We start from the raw sequence: 18065 nt of genomic DNA, 5'->3' as shown, positions 1-18065 counted from the left end.
TTATCTGAGCTTACCCGTTGGGCAACAGGAATGGACTGGTTAAGAAATGACAGCATACAAAAAGGAGACCCCTGTGTGTGTTCTGCACAAGCAGTGTGTAAGGATAACTTGCCAAAGCTCTGCCTGCTGGAAGAGGGCACCAGAGAGAGCACGGTGTGCTGCCTCTGCCCAGGAGCGCATCCGGACATGGCCCGGGAGTTCCTATGCCAGTGCAATAAAGCACAAGCAGCTTGCCAGGCTCCCAGGTTGTCAGCTGCTCTCTATTTGTCTTCAAACTAAAGGAACAAAGGAGAGGATCATCAGGTGCTGCCCACAGGCAGACAAGGAAGCATGGTTCTGTTCTAAGTCTCTATGTTTGTGCAGAAGGACTCGTGTCCAGAGCCCTGCTCTCATTTCAAGACAAACAAGAGAGTACCCTGCGTGAAGCTGCGAGGACTTGCTGTCAGCCGTGTTATTATGATGTGCACCAAGGGTCAGTAAACCTCTTTGCTGACAGCAGCAGCTCTCTTCCCAAAGCACCAGCAGGTCAGGATTGTCAGGTGGGTCTTGATTCTGATACTGATCATTTGTTATCAATGTGTTACCAGGGCCAAGCCCAAGGTAACGGTGGTATCTCCCACCGGACCTGGGCAACATTCCCTGGCACACCGACATGCTGAGATGTGGGCTTTTAAAATCACAGTCTGATGTGTAAATGCAAGTAAAATCATTACTTGGATTAAATCATGATTAAATCATAATTAATTCTGATTACTGAGATTAAATCTTAATTAAATCAGGTTAAACCATAATCTGATACCAGAGGTGAGGAGCAGCCCTGGGTACCTCTGGGACTGGGTTGCTCAAAATTGCAGCTGTTATGTACGGGAGAGTGAGGAAGAGATACTGACTGCTCTTAGAGGTGGGCTTGAATCTGCTTTCTGATCAGGGGAGAATCATAGGATGGTTTGTGTTGAAGGGACCTTAAAGCTCCTCGAGCTCCAACCCCTGCCACAGGCAGGGACCCCTTCCACTGGAGCAGCTTGCTCCAAGCCCCTGTGTCCAACCTGGCCTTGAGCACTGCCAGGGATGGGGCAGCCACAGCTTCCCAACTGCTGCCCACGGCCCTAAAAAGCTGTTGGCTTCCAAGGCTTTGGCATTTCACCGGTGCTGAGACCTGCTGAGCGCTGCTTAAGGGAAGTCAGGTGTGTGTGCTGGGGGAATGTAAGGAATGAGGGAGCTCCTGGTACCTGACCTCTGGGAGAGCAGGCAGGAAACCCTCGGCACTGCCCAGCCGCAGGCAGTGGAATGCTTCCTCCTGTTGCAGCCTGCAAGCCTAATGCCTTCTTATCGCCCCAGGTAAAGGTAACGTGACCCCACCACTATGAGAGGACTGCTATCAGAGACCTGCAGGAGCTGTCTGTGTGCATTAATTACAGCTACACCCAGGAGAATGCAGAGGAGCGCGAGGAGGAGGAGGTGAAAGAGGCACAATGCAAGAGCCTGGATCTCCCCTGTGGGGTACCCGTGGGAGGCTGTTGGGACTCCACGAACAGTCTCTGTAACTCCTGTGGCCATCCACGCACCAGCAGTGTGGGGGAAGATGCTGCAGTAGCTTCTGTTCTGCTAAGAAAAAGCTGGTGGGCCTGACTGCACGATTCAAAGACCCCTTTTATTGCCTTGAGCCAGGGCGATGAGCAAGCGTTACCGGTGTGGGTCAGGGGAAGCAGGCAGTGCATCACGTCTGGCAGTGCCTTGGCAGTGATTGCGGGGATTTTGGACTTGGCAGCTCATTTACAATTTAGCACCCACTGCAATGTGTGGGAGTCGCTGCTGGATCCGGAGCTGCTGGATCCGGAGCTGCTCTTCCAGCCTCAGGCACTAAATGGAAGGATTTTGATCCCTTTTTGTTAAACCCCAGTCCCGTTTCCTTCGCTGGGGCGTTATCCTGTGGGACTTCTCATGTGGAGCTAAGTTAGGCGTGGAGGAGTTAATGTAAATGTACTTTGCCAAAGCTCTATCTGGTGGCTGAGAGAGCTGCATGTAATAAGTGCAAGGATGTTCTCTGCTCTGGGGATTCATGGCAACCATCTGAATCAAACCTTAAAAATAAACTGCGAGCAGCACTGCAGAGCAGATCTGTGCCTGGGGAGCCCACGTGGGCACTGAAGAAGCATCAGGCTCTAAGAATCATGCAACCTCTGGGTTTCACTAAGCGTGCTCAAGAAGCAGCACATGAAATCCACTGCTGAATGAAGAGGCATTAAAGGTTATCAGAGTGACTCTAAAATACCGCATGAGCCTTGGAGCTGAGTCATCTCGTAGATAAATCCATGGAGAGAAAATATGGGCTGAGCTGATAGTCTTGATTTAGAGAATAGGATGTGCAGGGGCAGCCAGAGATCTTCCTAATGGCCTTCAGCCCATGGCACATGAAAAGAGCATCCCCAAAGAGAAGCCTGAGCAATTCTTGCTGATGGGCACAAGTCCGTAGGTGAGTGCAGAGCGTGTGGGCAGATGGCCACGTAGGGAGGAGCGAGCTGGTCCAGCCCTGAGCCTGGAGCAGGGCTGTTGTGCTTTGCTGCAAAGGGGGAAAGTGCCGCAGGAGAGCGGTGGGAGGAAATGTAACACAAAAGCACGGTGAGAAAGTCTGTGTGCCCCCGGGGGGTTTGTCATCGTGCCCGTATTGGTGCCCGTATTGGGGCACCGTGCCCAGAGGAGCTGTGGCTGCCCCATCCCTGGCAGTGCTCAAGGCCAGGTTGGACACAGGGGCTTGGAGCAAGCTGCTCCAGTGGAAGGGGTCCCTGCCCAGGGCAGGGGTTGGAGCTGAATGAGCTTTGAGGTCCCTTCCAACACAAACCATTCTATCACCTTACCAGTGTAACTCTCTACCTGAGGCAACACTGAGCAGAGCTCCTACCTAGGAAAAGGAAGTTGAGAGGTGTCAGCATTGCTTTTGTTGTGCGCATCCAGCATTTTTCCTTCACAGAAAGGGAAGGAGATACTGAAGCTGCACCAATATTAACAGTAGGGGTCTGTTTTGCCCGGGCTTAGGGGCAGATCACTGTTGTAATGTAAGATCAGAGCTTTTTTTTGGTCATCTGAGCTGAAGACCAGCGGTTGGTTGGGTACAGCTCCATGTGTCCTGTGTGGTTTCAGAGCAGTCGCCAAGGCTGGGGCTTGCCTCGAGGGGTATTACTGGTAGAGCTGCTGCAGTACATCCTGTCCTAGCCCTGCCCTGGGTAGGTGGATTGGCCAGGTCTGTGTTGCTGCTATACTTTATGTCCCTTGAGGAGCAGTGAGAGTTCTGCACAGTTTTCCCTTTATCTGTATGACCTGCATTGCTACCAGCAGAGTTTGTTGAGACAGGTTTAACCTAAAATGCTTTGTGGTGCACTTGGATCTATCACTTTTTCAGGGCAGCCAGTAGGACCACGCTGCTTCCGATGGGGCTGCACCACGTGCTTGTGCAGCAGCTCTGTTCTAGAAATCCCTGCAGGTCTAATGGTGTTGATCAGTGGAACGAGCCGGGCAGAGCACTTTATCTCTCTCTAAATGCCTTTTTTGACCTGCTCTAGGTTACCTGGCGCAGACACTCTTGCTGCAGGCAGCCACATCGCCATGAGAAAGTGTTTCCTGATGGGACTTTCTTGGCAATGCACACCAAAAGGAGTGGTAGGTGCCCAGCCACTGGCGATGCTTCATTCAGGGTTGCACACATGGTGTAAGGGTGAGATGGGAGCAGTTATTTGCTTTCTGTTACAAATCAGTGAACTAAACCTTGGAACTGGGTTAGGAAATGAATGTTCCTCATTACAATGCAGAGCTTTTGATCTGTGTGACCTGCCGTGCCCCTGTTCTCCCCCTCCAACAACCACCCACCGCGCTGTTGATGCCTGTGCTGTGTGCTGGCCAAGTCCCTGTTAACAACCTCTGAATCTGGGGGGTCCCACATTAGTCCAAATGACTCAAAAGCTGCCACGTTGCCATTTTATTCAGATTAATATGCAAATCAGGAGGCAAATGCATCCAAGGAATGTAGGTCACAGTGGAAATGCACGGGACAGGAGAAGGGACGAGCAATGGGGAGTTAGGAGACTCTCGAAACGCCTCCTCTACCTTCAGCCGGTGGCTGGAACTCCCATGGGTCCGCTGGAGTTGTTCAGTGACTCTTCTGCTGCACCTTGGTTTTGTGATGAAGCCAGAACCTTGTAAAGGGCTCCAAGGCAGGGCAGGAGCGGCGTGTCCCGGGGCTTTCACAGACCAGGGGCTTCTGTGTGGCACTCACAAGGGAATGGAGGTACCCAAGGCATCTGAGCCTGTCCATCGCTGCAGGACCTCGTGCTGCTTCAGCAGCCGCAGCTGAGAGGACAAAGTCTATCCCTTTGTGTAGAACCATGGCTTGAAGCTTGTTTGCAGCCCTCGTCAGCACAGGTTTATGAGCTGATATCCCTCAGAACAAATGGTGCCGAGGAATGGATGAGCTGAGTTATCTTTAGCAAGGCCTGAGCCAGGGTCAGACAAACATTAGCTTTGCTCATCTCCGATGCTGCTGAGCTACAATCCCAGCCAGTTTTGTTTGTGTAGGCACTCCCCTGAGTGTGCAGCATTCACAGCTTGGAGACGCTGCTGGTGCTGCCGCCAGGTCTGAAAACACTCTCTTGATGTGCAATATCAATACTGTGTGCTTTGAAGAAGTGACCAAAGTGATTGTATTTTATAGCAGGAAAACTGAGATGTGGCAAGCAGGCAGGCAGTAACCAGGTAAAATCATAGAATCACGGAATGGTTTGGGTTGAAGGGACCTTAAAGCTCCTCCAGCTCCAACCCCTGCCCCGGGCAGGGACCCCTTCCACTGGAGCAGCTTGCTCCAAGCCCCTGTGTCCAACCTGGCCTTGAGCACTGCCAGGGATGGGGCAGCCACAGCTTCTCTGGGCACCCTGTGCCAGCGCCTCAGCACCCTCACAGGGAAGAGCTTCTGCCTAAGAGCTCAGCTCAGTCTCCCCTCGGGCAGGTTAAAGCCATTCCCCTTAGGCCTGAAAATACAACCTCAAACTCCTGCGTCCTGGCCTGTGCCTTATCTGTAGCTTCCATCTGCAGCTCCCAGCCTTCCCCCACCACACAAGCCATGTCCACAGGGCAGGCGTGGAGGGTTTTGGGTTTTCCCCTTTCCTGCAAGCAGCTGTGATGACACAGCAGGCAGGTTCCAGCTCTGGCCCGTGCCAGAGGTTCAGAAGGCTGCTTGCCCAGCCATGGCACTCGCTGTGGTACAGCCCCTGCCCCGGGCCAGCATGGCTGGGAGCTGCGGTTCTCGGCTCTGGTGCTGTCGAAAGCACAGCTCATTCATGCACATGCAAATCGTCCCGTGTCCGGCCAGATCTGGGCTTGATGCAGTGAAATTAATGAGGACCCACCATTAAACCAGTGACAGCCTTTGTCTCTGCCAGCAAAACGCTCCCCCGATCGTCCTTCAGTGTCCCCTCTGGAGCCCAAATGCAACACAGAAACCCAAACCCCGCAAGCCGAGGGAGCGGTTCAACCTCTAACCAAAGGTAATGCGTGCTTCCTGAGACTGCAGCCCTGTTCTCTGTACCTCTCAGTGTGTGTTTGCCCCTGAGGTTGTACAGCACGGGGTACACTCATCACCGCCTGCCTAAGCCCTCACTTATCCTCGGTCTGCTCAACAAGGAGGAGGCAGGAGCTGAGTCACTGCACAAGCGTGTTGGCAGAGCTGGGTGCACCCCATCGCAGCACCGACCTTGCCAGCTCCACACCTCGGTGTTGCAACCTTCCTGCCAGGCCCCTGAGCACTGCCTGGGAATGCTGCAGGACAGGGCTGGTGTTGCTGGATCTATCACAGCACCTTATCTCTCCCCTGCCTCCCAGGAAGGAGGAGCACAGAGTTTTCCCTGATGCTACCTGTTGCAATGAAGTCTTATCTCGGCTGTAATTTCTTGCTTTTCCTTCGACACAATACAGGAGCAACACGGCCTTCTCCCTCATTTCCTTATGGTGAAGTCACAGCCACGCTTTACAGGTTGGTTGGTTGTTTTTTAACCAGGAAAGCCTCCATCCTTGACCCTCACCTCTGACGCAAATAGGCTTCGCTCTGAATTAGCACTAAAATCTCAGCTATTTGAACAGGTACCAAGCTCAGAGCTACAACCAATGGGCAGACTTCCCCATGAGGCTGAGTCAAACTGGGGAGTGTTTCCAGTTCACGCAGAAACACAGTGATTTTACCAGTCCTGCCGGTGCCCTCAGAGGCAATGTGAACACACACACGCTGCTGTGGTTTCAGAAAGCACAGGGGGAAAAGGGTTTAATGCCAGCAAACTTGGAAAGCCTTTTTTTTTCCCCTGGAAGCCTGTGAGCTGACCCAGTGCAGCACAAATCCAGGTTTCAAATGAGCACGCTGGGCACTGGTCACAGCGACAGCTATGCAGCAAATAGGATTTTATTTCTCTTTAAACCCTACTCCAGATATAGAAGTCGGGAGGTGCTGGAGCACCGGCGCTCACTTGGCAGCTTAAGCAGTTCAACGTGGAAGCAGAGCAGTGCAGTGGAACCCAGGCTCCTACGGGAGCAGGTGGAGCAGCCCCTCTGCAGTCTTGGGTAGGCTCCCAACCACTCCAATGTCATCAACTTCAGGGAGAACACTGGAAAGTAAAAGGGGGCAGTGGTCCCCTCAGCACTGTCCTACAGCATTCCTTGCTGTAGGAGCATTCAGGAGAAGCCAATTACAGCCAATTAGAAGTAGGAGGCTTAATTCAAGGCTGAAAAAACAAACATTCCTGAAGTCATTGGCTTGGAAAGAAAGGCAAAGCATGCAACCAAGTGTTTCAGTATGGGGACCGGAGCACCTGATGGGGCTGAAAAGCAAAGCGAGCACAGTACCACCATCCCCTTCATCACCTCTGAAACACACAGGGGTTTCAGTTACATGTCTAGGTGATGGTTTGGCAGGCTGGCCCCAGGAGCTGGGCAGTTTCTGTTCTTAGCTCTGCCCCTTTGCATTACCTTTAAGCAAACAGCAATTAAAAGAATAACCACCTCACTGCAGTGTATTAACCTGCAGTTAGCATGCTTTGGGGACCTACATGGAGCTCTATAGATGGAACAATTCTGTTTCTAATATAAGAGTTAGTTTTAGGTCCATGATTCATGCTGCTGAGACAAGTTGTGCTTTAAGAGGTCATGCAGACATTGCATCACGAAACACCTAACATAACATAAAGCCCAAACATTATAAACATTTATTGTAAGTAGGTCAAAATCAAAGGCCAAGCTTTAAATAAGAAGAATCAGACACAGGAGCCTTTGTTTCCAGTTGGCTGCTCGGAAACTGCAGGATCCAATTCCCAGTTTTTCAGTTCAGTTTTTCACTATCAAGTATCCACAAGGGTTTTATTCAGATTAAGTGACTGAACTCCAGTCAAGTTTAAGCATTCACAGTATCATCAAAGATTAGTACCACCCGGTCAGAAAGGCTTTCAGGAAGAGGAAAAGCCACAATTACAATGCTAACCTTGCTTCCAGGCTGAGGTAGACAGGTCATGGTGCTGATGGTGGGGTTTTAGTTTTGTAAAGTAGTTCATCTACTAAAACACCTTAGGCAATAACTGAGATTGTTACGTTAGCATTGGTGATAGTGAGAAACTTTGCTTTGAAAAAGTACACAATTTGTTTCTAAATAGAAATATTCCTCTTCTGTTACCAAAATAGTCAGAAACATCATAGAAAACTATGCATCTTTCCTCTAAGAATTTAAGCCTGTGTAACAAGCCATATACAAGTAGCCAGCTACCAGCTTGCTGTTCACAGTGTAAAATATGCAGTCCTTTACCTTACTTTTGCTCTCCAGCAAGGCTGGAGAAGGCTGTACCTTAAGCATTTTAACCTGTCTACACACAGAGGGTTAGGTTTTCAACCATTAAGTATAAGGTTTGCAGCCTCCACCGACACATCAGCAGGATGGCACACACAGCATCTGCAGTGCTCCCAGGGTAGCTCCCTCTCCATGGGTGGCTGTGAGTTAGGTTTCAGCCAGTGGCCTCTGGGGCCTCTATCACTGGCTTAGTCCAACCTCCGAAGAGACAGACAGGAGAGAAGAAATCCAAGCTGCTTCTGGGAGAGGAAATCGAGGCCCTGGTCACGTTATTAAACAATTTGGATCCCAAGAAGGCAGAGGCTAGTGGCCAAAGAACAGCTCAGAAACAGGTCTGCGCTTCACAACCACCTCCTCCTCCTCCTCCTCCGTTACCTCGGAGAGGGAGGAATATGAAGGGAAGCCCCCTCTGGTCTTTGGCTTCCTCCTTGGGCCCGTAGTGGCAGCCAGGAGCTTGTTTAAAGACGAAGGCTTCCTTAAACCTTTGGTGAGATCGTAGAAAGCCATGTCATCGGATATCACCCCCAGGAAAGTGCTCGTGGAGCTCAAGATGGAAGCCGCAAGCTTTGTGCTCTTCTTGATGGGCACGGAGGGCTCTGTGCTGTGGGGAAGGCTGGGGTCCCCCAGCAAGCGCCTGACCACGGAGGACGCCCCTTCCTTTAAGTACTGATGCGGCTTCTTCCCGCTGTAGTCCCGCAGGTCGGTCTTGGCGTGGTAGCTGTACACCAGCATGGTGATGATCTTCTCCTGGCCATGGATGGCGGCCAGGTGAAGGGCTGTGTAGCCGCCGTGCGACCTCGCATCCACGTTGACGCGGGTCCCCCCCTTCTCGGCCGCTCTGATGATGTTTGTCACCATGTCGCAGTTGCCGCTCTTGGCGGCCCAGTGCAGGGCGGTGAAGCCCGAGATGAAGTCCCTCCTGTCCGCCAAGCTGGCGTCGCCCAGCAGCAGCCCGTGGAGCTGCTGCGTCCACTGCCCGTCCGCAGCCATCACCAGCCACTGGTGCTCCGCCTGCTCCAGGGGCACCGCTGACGTCTCCTCGCTGGCCCGGTGGTTCTTGGGCGCCCGCCGCAGGTAAGGCGAGCGGGACCCGGTCTCCACCTCCGGGGGTGACAAAGGGGACCCCAGCGCCTCCGGCAGCCCCGGCGCGGCGGCGGGGGCCGGCACGCAGCGCACCGGCAGCATGCAGGGCTTGGGCAGCGGCTCCCGCCGGGCCCCCGCCGCGCCGCCGGGCAGCGGCACCCCGCCCCCGCCGCCCTGGAACAGGCCCCGCAGCTCGGACACTGCCCGCGGCCCCGGCAGCCCCTCGGGGGGCGCCGGCGACAGCCGCCCGCTGGGGACGGGCTCGGCGCTGGGCTCGGGGCCGCCGCCATCGCCCCCCGGCGCCAGCGCGGCCCCCGCCGGAGGGTCCCGGCGCAGCTCCCGCCGCAGGACCACGAACTTGGCTCCGTCGCGCTCCTTCACCACGGCCACGGCGTTCACGGCCGCCTTGAACCGCTCCCGCCGCGCCGCCGCGTCCCCGCCGGCCTCCAGCAGCGGCCGGAAGGCGCTCACCAGCTCGGTGTTGCGCACCCGCCCGCCGCGCTCCCGCAGGAAGCCCAGCACGGCCGCCGCGCTGAGGTCCAGCTCCTCCATCCCGCCGCTACAGGTGGTGCTGATGGAGCCGCCGCCGGCCCGGCCCGGAGCTGAGCCCGGCCTCGGGGCTGGCCGCGATCCGCAGCAGGAGGCACCTGCGGCGGCGGCAGCGAGCGCGTCCCCCGCGGAGGGGATGGGATGGGATCGGATCGGGCCGGCCCTGCCCGTGCCGCCGCCTCCCCGAGGGAGCGGAGCGGCACCGGCGCCGCTCTCCACCCGCGGGGCGGTGCTGCCGGCAGGGACCCGCCCGGAGCACGCACCTGCCCCGCGGCTCCGGGGAGCAGGGAGCGCACCCGCCTGGCCCGGCCCCGCCGCGCTGGTGCCTCCTCCCTCGGGGAGCCGGACGTCGGTGAGGGCGCCCTTAAAGCAGCGCTCGGAGCCTCCGCAGCAGCGGCAGTCGCTGCGTTGATTCAGTCCTCTGGCGGCTCCCTAAAGTGACTGTGTGTTTGTTTCAGTGGTAGCGAATGAGCTCTGGGTAGAAATCATTCTGCAAAGTCAGGGGTCCGTTCTCTGAGCAGCCTCTGCAGAATCGTGGAATCAGCCTGGTTGGACAAGACCTTTAAGCTCAGCCAGTCCAACCGTTCCCCAGCACTGCCGAGGCCACCACTGACCCATGGCGCTGAGGCCTCGCCTCCACGGTGTGTGAACCCTTGCAGGGCCGGTGCCTGCAGCCCTGCCCTGGGCAGCCCGTTCCAATGCCTGAGCACCCTCTGGGGCAGGAATTGTTCCTCAGCTCCATCTAAACCTGCCCTGGTGCAGCTTGAGGCCGGTTCCTCTTGTCCCATCCCTTGTTACTGTGCTCTGCAGGAGCTGCAGTTCTATTCCCTACATTTACCTATATATTTATGACCTATATTGTATTTACAATGTGCATACATGTATCTGTATAGATGATTAACGACATCCCTGCATCTATTCATGTACACCTGGAGAAGAGAGAGCTTCACTGTTTAAAAGAGAGAAGCTGTCTCTGCTGCCATATCAATTACTTCTGCTTAAGCACTCAACAGGATTATTGTTCTCTCTTCTACAGGGAGTAAAAAGAAAACCCAGGCAAGTGCCTTTCCCCAGGCGGAGGAGTGGGGCTGAGGACCTCTCCGAGGGATGACGTTCAGCCTGCAAACTTGTGCTCTCCTACACAGAGTGTTGCGGCTGAGATCACTACATTGATTCCTGAGTGGCTGAACAGCTTGTCTAGGAAAGCAGCGAGAGAGACTGAGTGCAGAATGAACATCAGCGTGGTGTGAAGGCAGATAAAAGTGGCTCTCTCTACAAGGGTGGGTAAGAATCCAGAAAATAGATTCGTTTTCAGTTTCACTGTCTTAGAACTCGAATAAAATGAACTATCAGCCTGTGCTCGGTCTCTGTTTTGAAGGCAGCTGGAGGCACATCAATCCCCAAAGCAGTGCATCTCCCTCCTCGCTGATGCTGACCTCCCTTCTGCCTCCTCACACCTCGTGCTGGTGGTGGAAGAGGCTCTTCCCACACACTGCTCAGAGCGTTCCTTTGGAGGCCCTTCCCCTTCTCTCTCCATCTTTGTGCAACCCTCTGAAAAGCCATTTTATCTCTTGCTAACAACCTGGTGCTGAGCCAGTTCCTCAAAACCACTTTGCTGCTGTAATGTTCTGTCACATAATAGTGTGTAATCTTCATGCTGCGTGTAGCAATTCAGTATTTCTATGGATTTCTACACCTCTTATTACTGCCTTTTGACACGCATATGCAGCAGCCTCACCCTCTGCTCAGGCACCCGCTGGTGGCGAGTGTTCTGTGCTAGCAACGCCTTCTCGCTCGTGGCATCACCATGGTTCTGCCTGGCCTGCTGTAGAGAGCTAATGCAGAGCATCCAAACATTAATTGCTATGCTTTGGTTTTGCTGTTGATTTCTTTTCCTTACTGGAATCTGTTGCAGGCATAAGAGAATCTCAGCAGTCTGTGATTGCTGCAGTGCAAACTTTTGACTGTACCCTAGGATTATAGTTTGTGTCTGCAAATCAGTGCCAGGAGGAGGGAAACAGAAGAATAGGCTCTTACAGAAAATGTTTTCTTACGTTACAAATGTTAAGGGACAAGTTGCTCCTGTTGCTTGAGTTGGTTCAAGCACGGCAGGGTATGTCCTTGGGCTCACCGCTATGCTGAGGGTGTTTCTGTGGGTGCTTGTGGAGAGGTGTTGTGCTCCCTCCCTGCCTGCACGGGCATCCCATCGCCCCTCCAAGGGCTTGTGCTGGGTCAAGAACCCAAAGGAGGGGTGTTACTGACACTGTTCCCCACTGCAGGTCCTGGTGTTCCTCATGGCCCCAGAGCAGAAGGATGCAGGCCTGGGAGGCCATAGGAGAGGAGACAGGATGTCTGCATGTGCTCCTCGTGCCGTGCTGACCACAAACTGGTTGCTCTTGTTTTACTGCCTGACCAAGGAGCTCTTTCCCCACCCGCCTGCCCCACGTGCACTCACTTCATCCTTTGTGTGCAGCCTGTGCCATGTGGTTGTGTTCCTCTGCGCAGTCTTGCTGTCAGTGGGTGCTAGGTTAGGCCTGTGCTTTCTGTAACCAGTTAGAAAGCACCATTGTGGCTAATCCTCCAGCGTGTCCTGTTTGCCAGCCTTTGCCTTTGTTAATCATAGGGTCATAGAATGGTTTGGGTTGGAAAGGACCTCAAGATCATCCAGTTCCAACCCCCCTGCCATGGACAGGGACACCTCACACTAGACCATGAATGGTATAATTGATGCCTTTTGGTTGCCTACCTTTCAGCCAAGTGTCAAGCACCAAGGAACCAGATCCTAGTGAGCTCTTTTCGGTTTACTGAGCATCGGTCGCTTTCGGATCAGATTGTGCAGCAGAAATTAAGCTGTTTGAATGAATTTTACTAACATAGACAATAAAACCCTGGAGCATCCCCGGTGCGGTGCTCGTCCGTCACCTGAGATTTCCAGCCTGAGAAAGCAGAAGTTTTTCGGTATCACCAAAACCTACAGAGTATTTCTTGTCGGGCTATTTGCAGAACGCTGTGGGCTGCTTTGGGGGAGATTTCAAGCCAACTGCCTTGGTATTTTTAATCTCCTGGCTGGGGCACAAACAATGCACAGAAGCCCGTGATTGAATTCATTTACTACTAGGGTTTTGAACACAAATAAGGCAGGGTGCTGGCTCTGCGTCACAGGCTGCAGGGAGCTGCAGGCCCCTATTTATAACCGTGGCACTGGAGAGAGATGCTTTGGTGGTGAAGAAGTGCCACAAACTTGCAGACTATCAACATCCCAGTGTAGTAAACGGCGCAGAGCCTGCAGCCTTCTCCCACCCCCTCAGGGAGGGAGGTAAAGGTTAAGTGAGTAATTATTCACAGCGCACACAACCAGGAAATCAAGTGGGAGCTCAAGGAAAGCATCCAGTCAGAGTGGAGAAGTTTCTAGTGACACTTCAGAACTGAAGGAGATGGTAGCCGCGGTCCTGCTCCTTCCTGTGTTATATTCCCTGAGCCACAGGGAAGGTGAGGTGCCAGGATGGAAGTGACGGAGGAAGAAAAGGGAATCTGGGGAATAGTCTCCGTCAGAGGGGGTGTGCCTGCTTTGCAGAAAGGTGAAACTGAGGTGCTGTTGACTACAGAGCATTTGTTCCTCAAGGAAAACTTACTTTCCTCCGAGCTGAAATCAGGGGTCCCAGAACAAATAGGATGACAAAGCCCAGGATTTTCCACTTTCCTTGTTGATATTTTCATGTGAAACAAAGGGCACGCATTGTGAAGGGAAATAGCTCTTCCTTTGTTCCACGGAGGAATGCAGTAACCTTCCATAGAGAAACAATCGAGCAAGTCTGAGAAGGGGCAGGGAGGAGGGGGGGAAGGTTATTTGCAGATAAGAGGCATTTCTCATACATGAGCAAGGTTCAGCTCTGACTCAAGGACCTCAGTAAGTGGCTCGGACGATGTTCCTCAACAGCAACCACTCAGCTGCACTTTTCCACGCGTCTCAGACTCTGTATTTATTAAATCCTGCTCATTCCACATGGATGAGGCAAGGACCCATCCCAAGCATCCCCCGGTTTTCAGTGGTGCCTGAAAGCTTGATAGGGTTCTAGCAGAACAATGCAAACCTGGCATGAGGTACAGCGTGGTGATGCTGCCCCTTAGCATTGGGAAGCAGGGAAGTCAAGAACCTGTTTCCAGCCATCCCATTTACACTCACTGGGATGCTCAGTGTGCACAGGGAAAATGGACCCACAGCTCCTATTGACTTCCAGTTCTCCTGTAGACACCTGTTAAGTGTCATACATCGTCAGTATAACCGATGAAAGTTTAATAAGGTGTTTGGTGGGAGGGCTGCTGAAAGAGCAGCTATGAAACCATTCGATCACCGTTTGATTGTGAATAAACCCCAGGAGGACACATTGCAAGAAATGAATAGTTATCAACAAGCTGCTTCCTCCAGCCTGCACTGAAAACATGAAGGACTCTGTCGATCTGCACTACCTGGTTTGAAGATCAAGGATTCTGCTCAGCCCTGAAGGATGCGGCAGCTTCACAAGGCCCTGGGCTTGATGCTGCATTCATGTGGCAGGTATGATGATCACTCAATCCCTGTGGCTGTGTGTGAAGGAAGAGGGGCTGCGAGAACGTTTATTTCTCTCTACCTTCATTGCCCGTACCCAGGGTCACAACATGAAGGGATAAAGCTGATCACATCACACTGATCATCATCACAACTACTGCAAAGCTACACAGCGAGGGGCATTTTCCTTCCTCTCCTCAGGACAAAGAGGTTCCAGGGACACATTTGTGCCTCTCCAGTCCTTTGTACTCTCTGCCCCAGCTCTTTACTTATAGAAAATTAGCAGTTTATCCTACATTCGCTGTGCATTTAGCAGGTTTAATATTCCACAGTGTTAAAATCCTTGCAGGAGCATCCATCACTGTAATACATGTCTATTACATTGAGCCATTAGGAATAATTTACATAACAACTGATGCCTTAGCAGTTAAAGGAGCCACCAAATCAAATTCCCTCCCCTGGAAGCAGCTGTTTCAATGCATGCGAAGCTTTTGAAAGTGGCAGGTTCCTCTTGAATTTGCATTAGCATTGTGCTTTCTGAAGTAAGGAGCTGTTGGAAGATACCTGCGAGCTTCTACACGGGGCGGTCCTGCCCCGTGCTGGGGGACACAGGGAGGAGAAGCTCTCAGCTGCACAGCTCAGCCCAGCCAGGGGCATCAATGCTGGCCTCTGAGCCTTTGCAATGGCTCAGAATTCCCGTTATGCCATGGATCTTTGCATCTGCTCCCAGAAGCCGGTAGCTGCCTGGGAATCAGCTCTGTGAGCCTCCTGTCGTTACATTCTGCACTTCATTGGCAGCAAAAGAGCTTTTAATGAGTAGAAGTCAATCACTTCTCCCAAAGCACCTGCCGTAATGGCATTTAAATGTGTGTTAAACAAGACTTTTACATTGTCTTCAATCAGGACTCCCAAGCTTGCCTGTAAAGAAAGGAGGGAAAAAGTAGCACAAAGAGCAGGGGCTGTGACAGGAAGAAGGTTGGGGGGGGTTTGGTCATTTCGGGTGGCCTAAGGAAATAAATGAAGAGCTGGTGTTCAGCAATAGCCTGTTTATAGAAATGCGGTATTTTTGCAACCTATCTCTGGGCAGAACTAATGCATGCATTAGCAGAATTATCTTGGTTACAGGCTGTCCACTGGGAGGACAGAAAAACACCTCGTGTGACCTGCAGTGGGTCTGTCACTGCAGGAAGCAGATCACTTGGGTAACACCTTCTCAGAAAACGCCTTGGAACTGCTTAAAGGGAGGATACAACCTTCTTCCTAACCTCTGATCCACCAAAGCACTTGCATTTGCGGGGCAGGGGATGGATGCGGGCTGTAGGTTCGCTCTAGTGACTCAGCTGTGTGCCCGAGAGGAGAACGGCTCCGGAGAGCTGTTCATTCATAGGTGCACTGCAGCAGAGGGCACCAGAAAGCAAGAGAAACTTTGCGCTAGCAGCTGGTAAAATACCAGCGCCTTTGTGGGTGCTGGTGCCGGGATTGGCTTTGCGCTTTACGTGGGAAGCGATGATGAAGAAAGACTCGACGGTCCTCTGCTGCGTGTGTTAGCTTACACAGGCAGCGTGATGGCTGCAAGCTGTTGGCACCCAGGCTCAAACCCACACCGTGGCTGCAACTTCGGTGTAACCCCCGTGTGCGACAGGCGCTGCTGGTGTCTCTCGGCCTCCCAGCCTGCCGAACGCTTGGCAACAGGGGGAGAGGGGTCCCCGCAGCCCTGCGCGCATCCCCCGCGCCCAGCCGAGGATGCTGCCGGCGCTTCCACGGCCCCACTCGCGCTCTCCCGGCCGCGGGCCGCGCTCAGCGCGATGTCCCCGCACCCGCCGCCCGCCGCGGACCCTGCCGCGGGCACGGAGGGGACCGCCGGGGCCTTCCGCCGCCCGGCTCCGGGGCCGGGCTCGGGCTGCCCCCGCCCCTTCCCGCCCCCGGCCGGTGCCGGTGCCCGGCCCCCGGTTCCCCCCGGTCCCGTCGGGCGGCGCCTGTGGCGGGCGGAGGGGAGTTTCCAGGAAGTGGCCATATTGGATCCATTCAGCCGCATCCACCCGCGGCGGGGACAGCCGCGCTCCCGCCGCCGGAGCCGCGCCAGCCCCGGCCATGGCCGCCACCGACCTGGAGCGCTTCTCGGTGAGCAGCACCCGGCCCCTCTCGCACGGACTCGGGGGGTTTCTCCTTTGGGGGTGGTGGGGAACAAACCCGGCCGATGGCGGGGCCGGGGCAGCCGGGGGGATGCGCCGGGCGCTGGACCCGTGTGCGCGGCCGCTGCCCGCCAGCGCCCGCAATCACGGACCCGGCTGCGGATGGGGGGAGCCGGACCCGGCTGCGGGATGTCGGGACGCGGACCCGGCTGCAGGAGGCTCTCGGGAGCGGGGCGCTGCCGGTGCCCTCGGCAGGGCGCGGGGAGGGTCCTGCGGGAAGGAGGGCTGGAGGGTACATGGGCAGGGAGGCTCCGAGGCCTCGGTGCGCGGTCTGATGCTGCAGCCGGTACCGAAAGCCTGTGGCGAGTCCGCCCTGGCTGCCCAGGATGCTCGGGAAGGGTATCCGATAGCCGTGTGTCTGCAGGCACGGAGCAGCCCGCAAAGCGGGGCGGGCAGAAATGGGGTCGGAGCTTCCTCAATAAGAATTATTTACATACCGCCGGTATGCAAACACTCTGGAACAGCGAGTAACTTAACGGGGCGTGCGTGTATGTGTAATACTGCGAGGGACACGGCGGTTCAGACACGGGCAAAGCAAACTCTTGAGGCGAGCTGCTCTCTGAGCCGGTGTATGAAGAAGGCTGTACAGCAAACATGGAGCGTGACCCCTGCACCGCCGCCTCTGCAGCTCACATGTTGTATAACTGCTATCGGAAGTCAATCTGCCCAAAATCTGTGTCGGCTCAAAACTCTTCTTTGTCTACAGCTTGGTTGTTTTGTTGTTGTTGGAGGGGCTGTTGTAATTAAACAGCTCGGAGATGCATCCTGCAGCCTTTCGGAGCTAAAAGCGTTTCCCCACATTGAACAGCAGAGCTCTCAAAAGTCAGAAATGTCTGGTGTGATGTTGCTGAACAAACTGGGCACAGCAGCGCTGGTTGTCTGGGTTATGGACGTGCCACTGGAGCACAAACAAGCCCCTGCTGCTCTTTTCTCTGTAAACTACTTTTTGCCAAGAATCTCAAACTCTGCTTCATTTCCTTGAATCCTGGCCCAAAAGTTTCCAGCTCGAGAATGAATTTGCAAGACTGTGACTGACTGAGAGCTTGCAGAAAGGAAAATTGAGTGGTGGCTCTCATTTAGGAGAGCAAACGCTTCCAGGCTCTGGGAGAGGGGATCGAGGGGAAGCCTTGGTGGCAGGGAATAGGAACTGCCTCACTGCGATTCTCTGCATTTGCATCCTGTATAATAAATAGTTTTAGTGTTAGTTTGGGGTGTGTGCAGGCTTTCAGAGGTGTTGAGGAACCTAAAATACTGCCATGCCCTAGGAGAAACTTAAACCTCATCTTCTGTCCTTTGGTGCGTACTTGAGCACTTGCTGTGCTTGTGTCAATGCTCTATCACTTTAGTTACAACAGAAGGGAGGAGGGCAGTTCCCGAAGGTGCTTGGCTCTCATTTGGGCACCAGTGGTCAGGCTCCAACGTGACTTTAGTGCCCAACTCCATTAGGAGAAAACCTGCTTGCTTTGTGCAGGAGCTGGGTGAGTTCATAGGGACCTGCAGGGCCAGGGGATGTGGTGATCGGCTCATGGAACCTGGGATCTGGCAGAGGTGGGTGGGAGAGCAGCATCTCGATTCCATTTGATCTGGAATCAGGATGGTCCCAGCTGCTGCCTCCTTTATCCTTGGTGCATGTTCTCTGCTCTGATGCTGCTCCTCCGTCACAGACCCTCATGATTCAGGTGTTCCGGGTTGCTCTCCGCAGGGCTCGCAGCTCTCTTGGTGCCACTTCATGTCACCGTGCCTCAGTTTCCTGTGTGGGAACAGCTCGATGCTGCCAACAAGAGGTGATGAGAAACTGATTTATTTTTACCAGCTGATTGTACCTACA

The 18065-nt window shown here is 54.0% G+C and overlaps 2 protein-coding genes across 4 annotated transcripts in view; one reads left to right on the top strand and one right to left on the bottom strand.

Moving 5' to 3' along the window:
- Positions 1–6427: 6427 nt before the first annotated feature.
- On the bottom strand, positions 6428–10033 carry SOWAHA (sosondowah ankyrin repeat domain family member A). The gene has a single exon (XM_065690375.1). The coding sequence runs from the start codon at positions 9500–9502 to the stop codon at positions 8171–8173; it is 1332 nt and encodes a 443-aa protein (XP_065546447.1). The 5' UTR covers positions 9503–10033; the 3' UTR covers positions 6428–8170.
- A 5991-nt stretch (positions 10034–16024) lies between these two features.
- The window catches only part of SEPTIN8 (septin 8), a 33464-nt gene continuing 31423 nt past the window's right edge, over positions 16025–18065 (top strand). For all 3 annotated transcript variants that reach the window (XM_065690952.1, XM_065690951.1, XM_065690953.1), the window contains exon 1: positions 16025–16166. In XM_065690952.1, coding sequence (XP_065547024.1) covers positions 16137–16166 — 30 coding nt within the window. In that variant the 5' untranslated portion in view covers positions 16025–16136. The remainder of the gene's footprint in view (positions 16167–18065) is intronic.

The sequence above is a fragment of the Lathamus discolor genome, chromosome 10 (assembly GCF_037157495.1).
Source record: "Lathamus discolor isolate bLatDis1 chromosome 10, bLatDis1.hap1, whole genome shotgun sequence".
Classification (NCBI taxonomy): Eukaryota; Metazoa; Chordata; class Aves; order Psittaciformes; family Psittacidae; genus Lathamus; species Lathamus discolor.
Note: the sequence above shows the minus strand (reverse complement) of the source record. Positions and strands in the feature narration are given on the sequence as shown.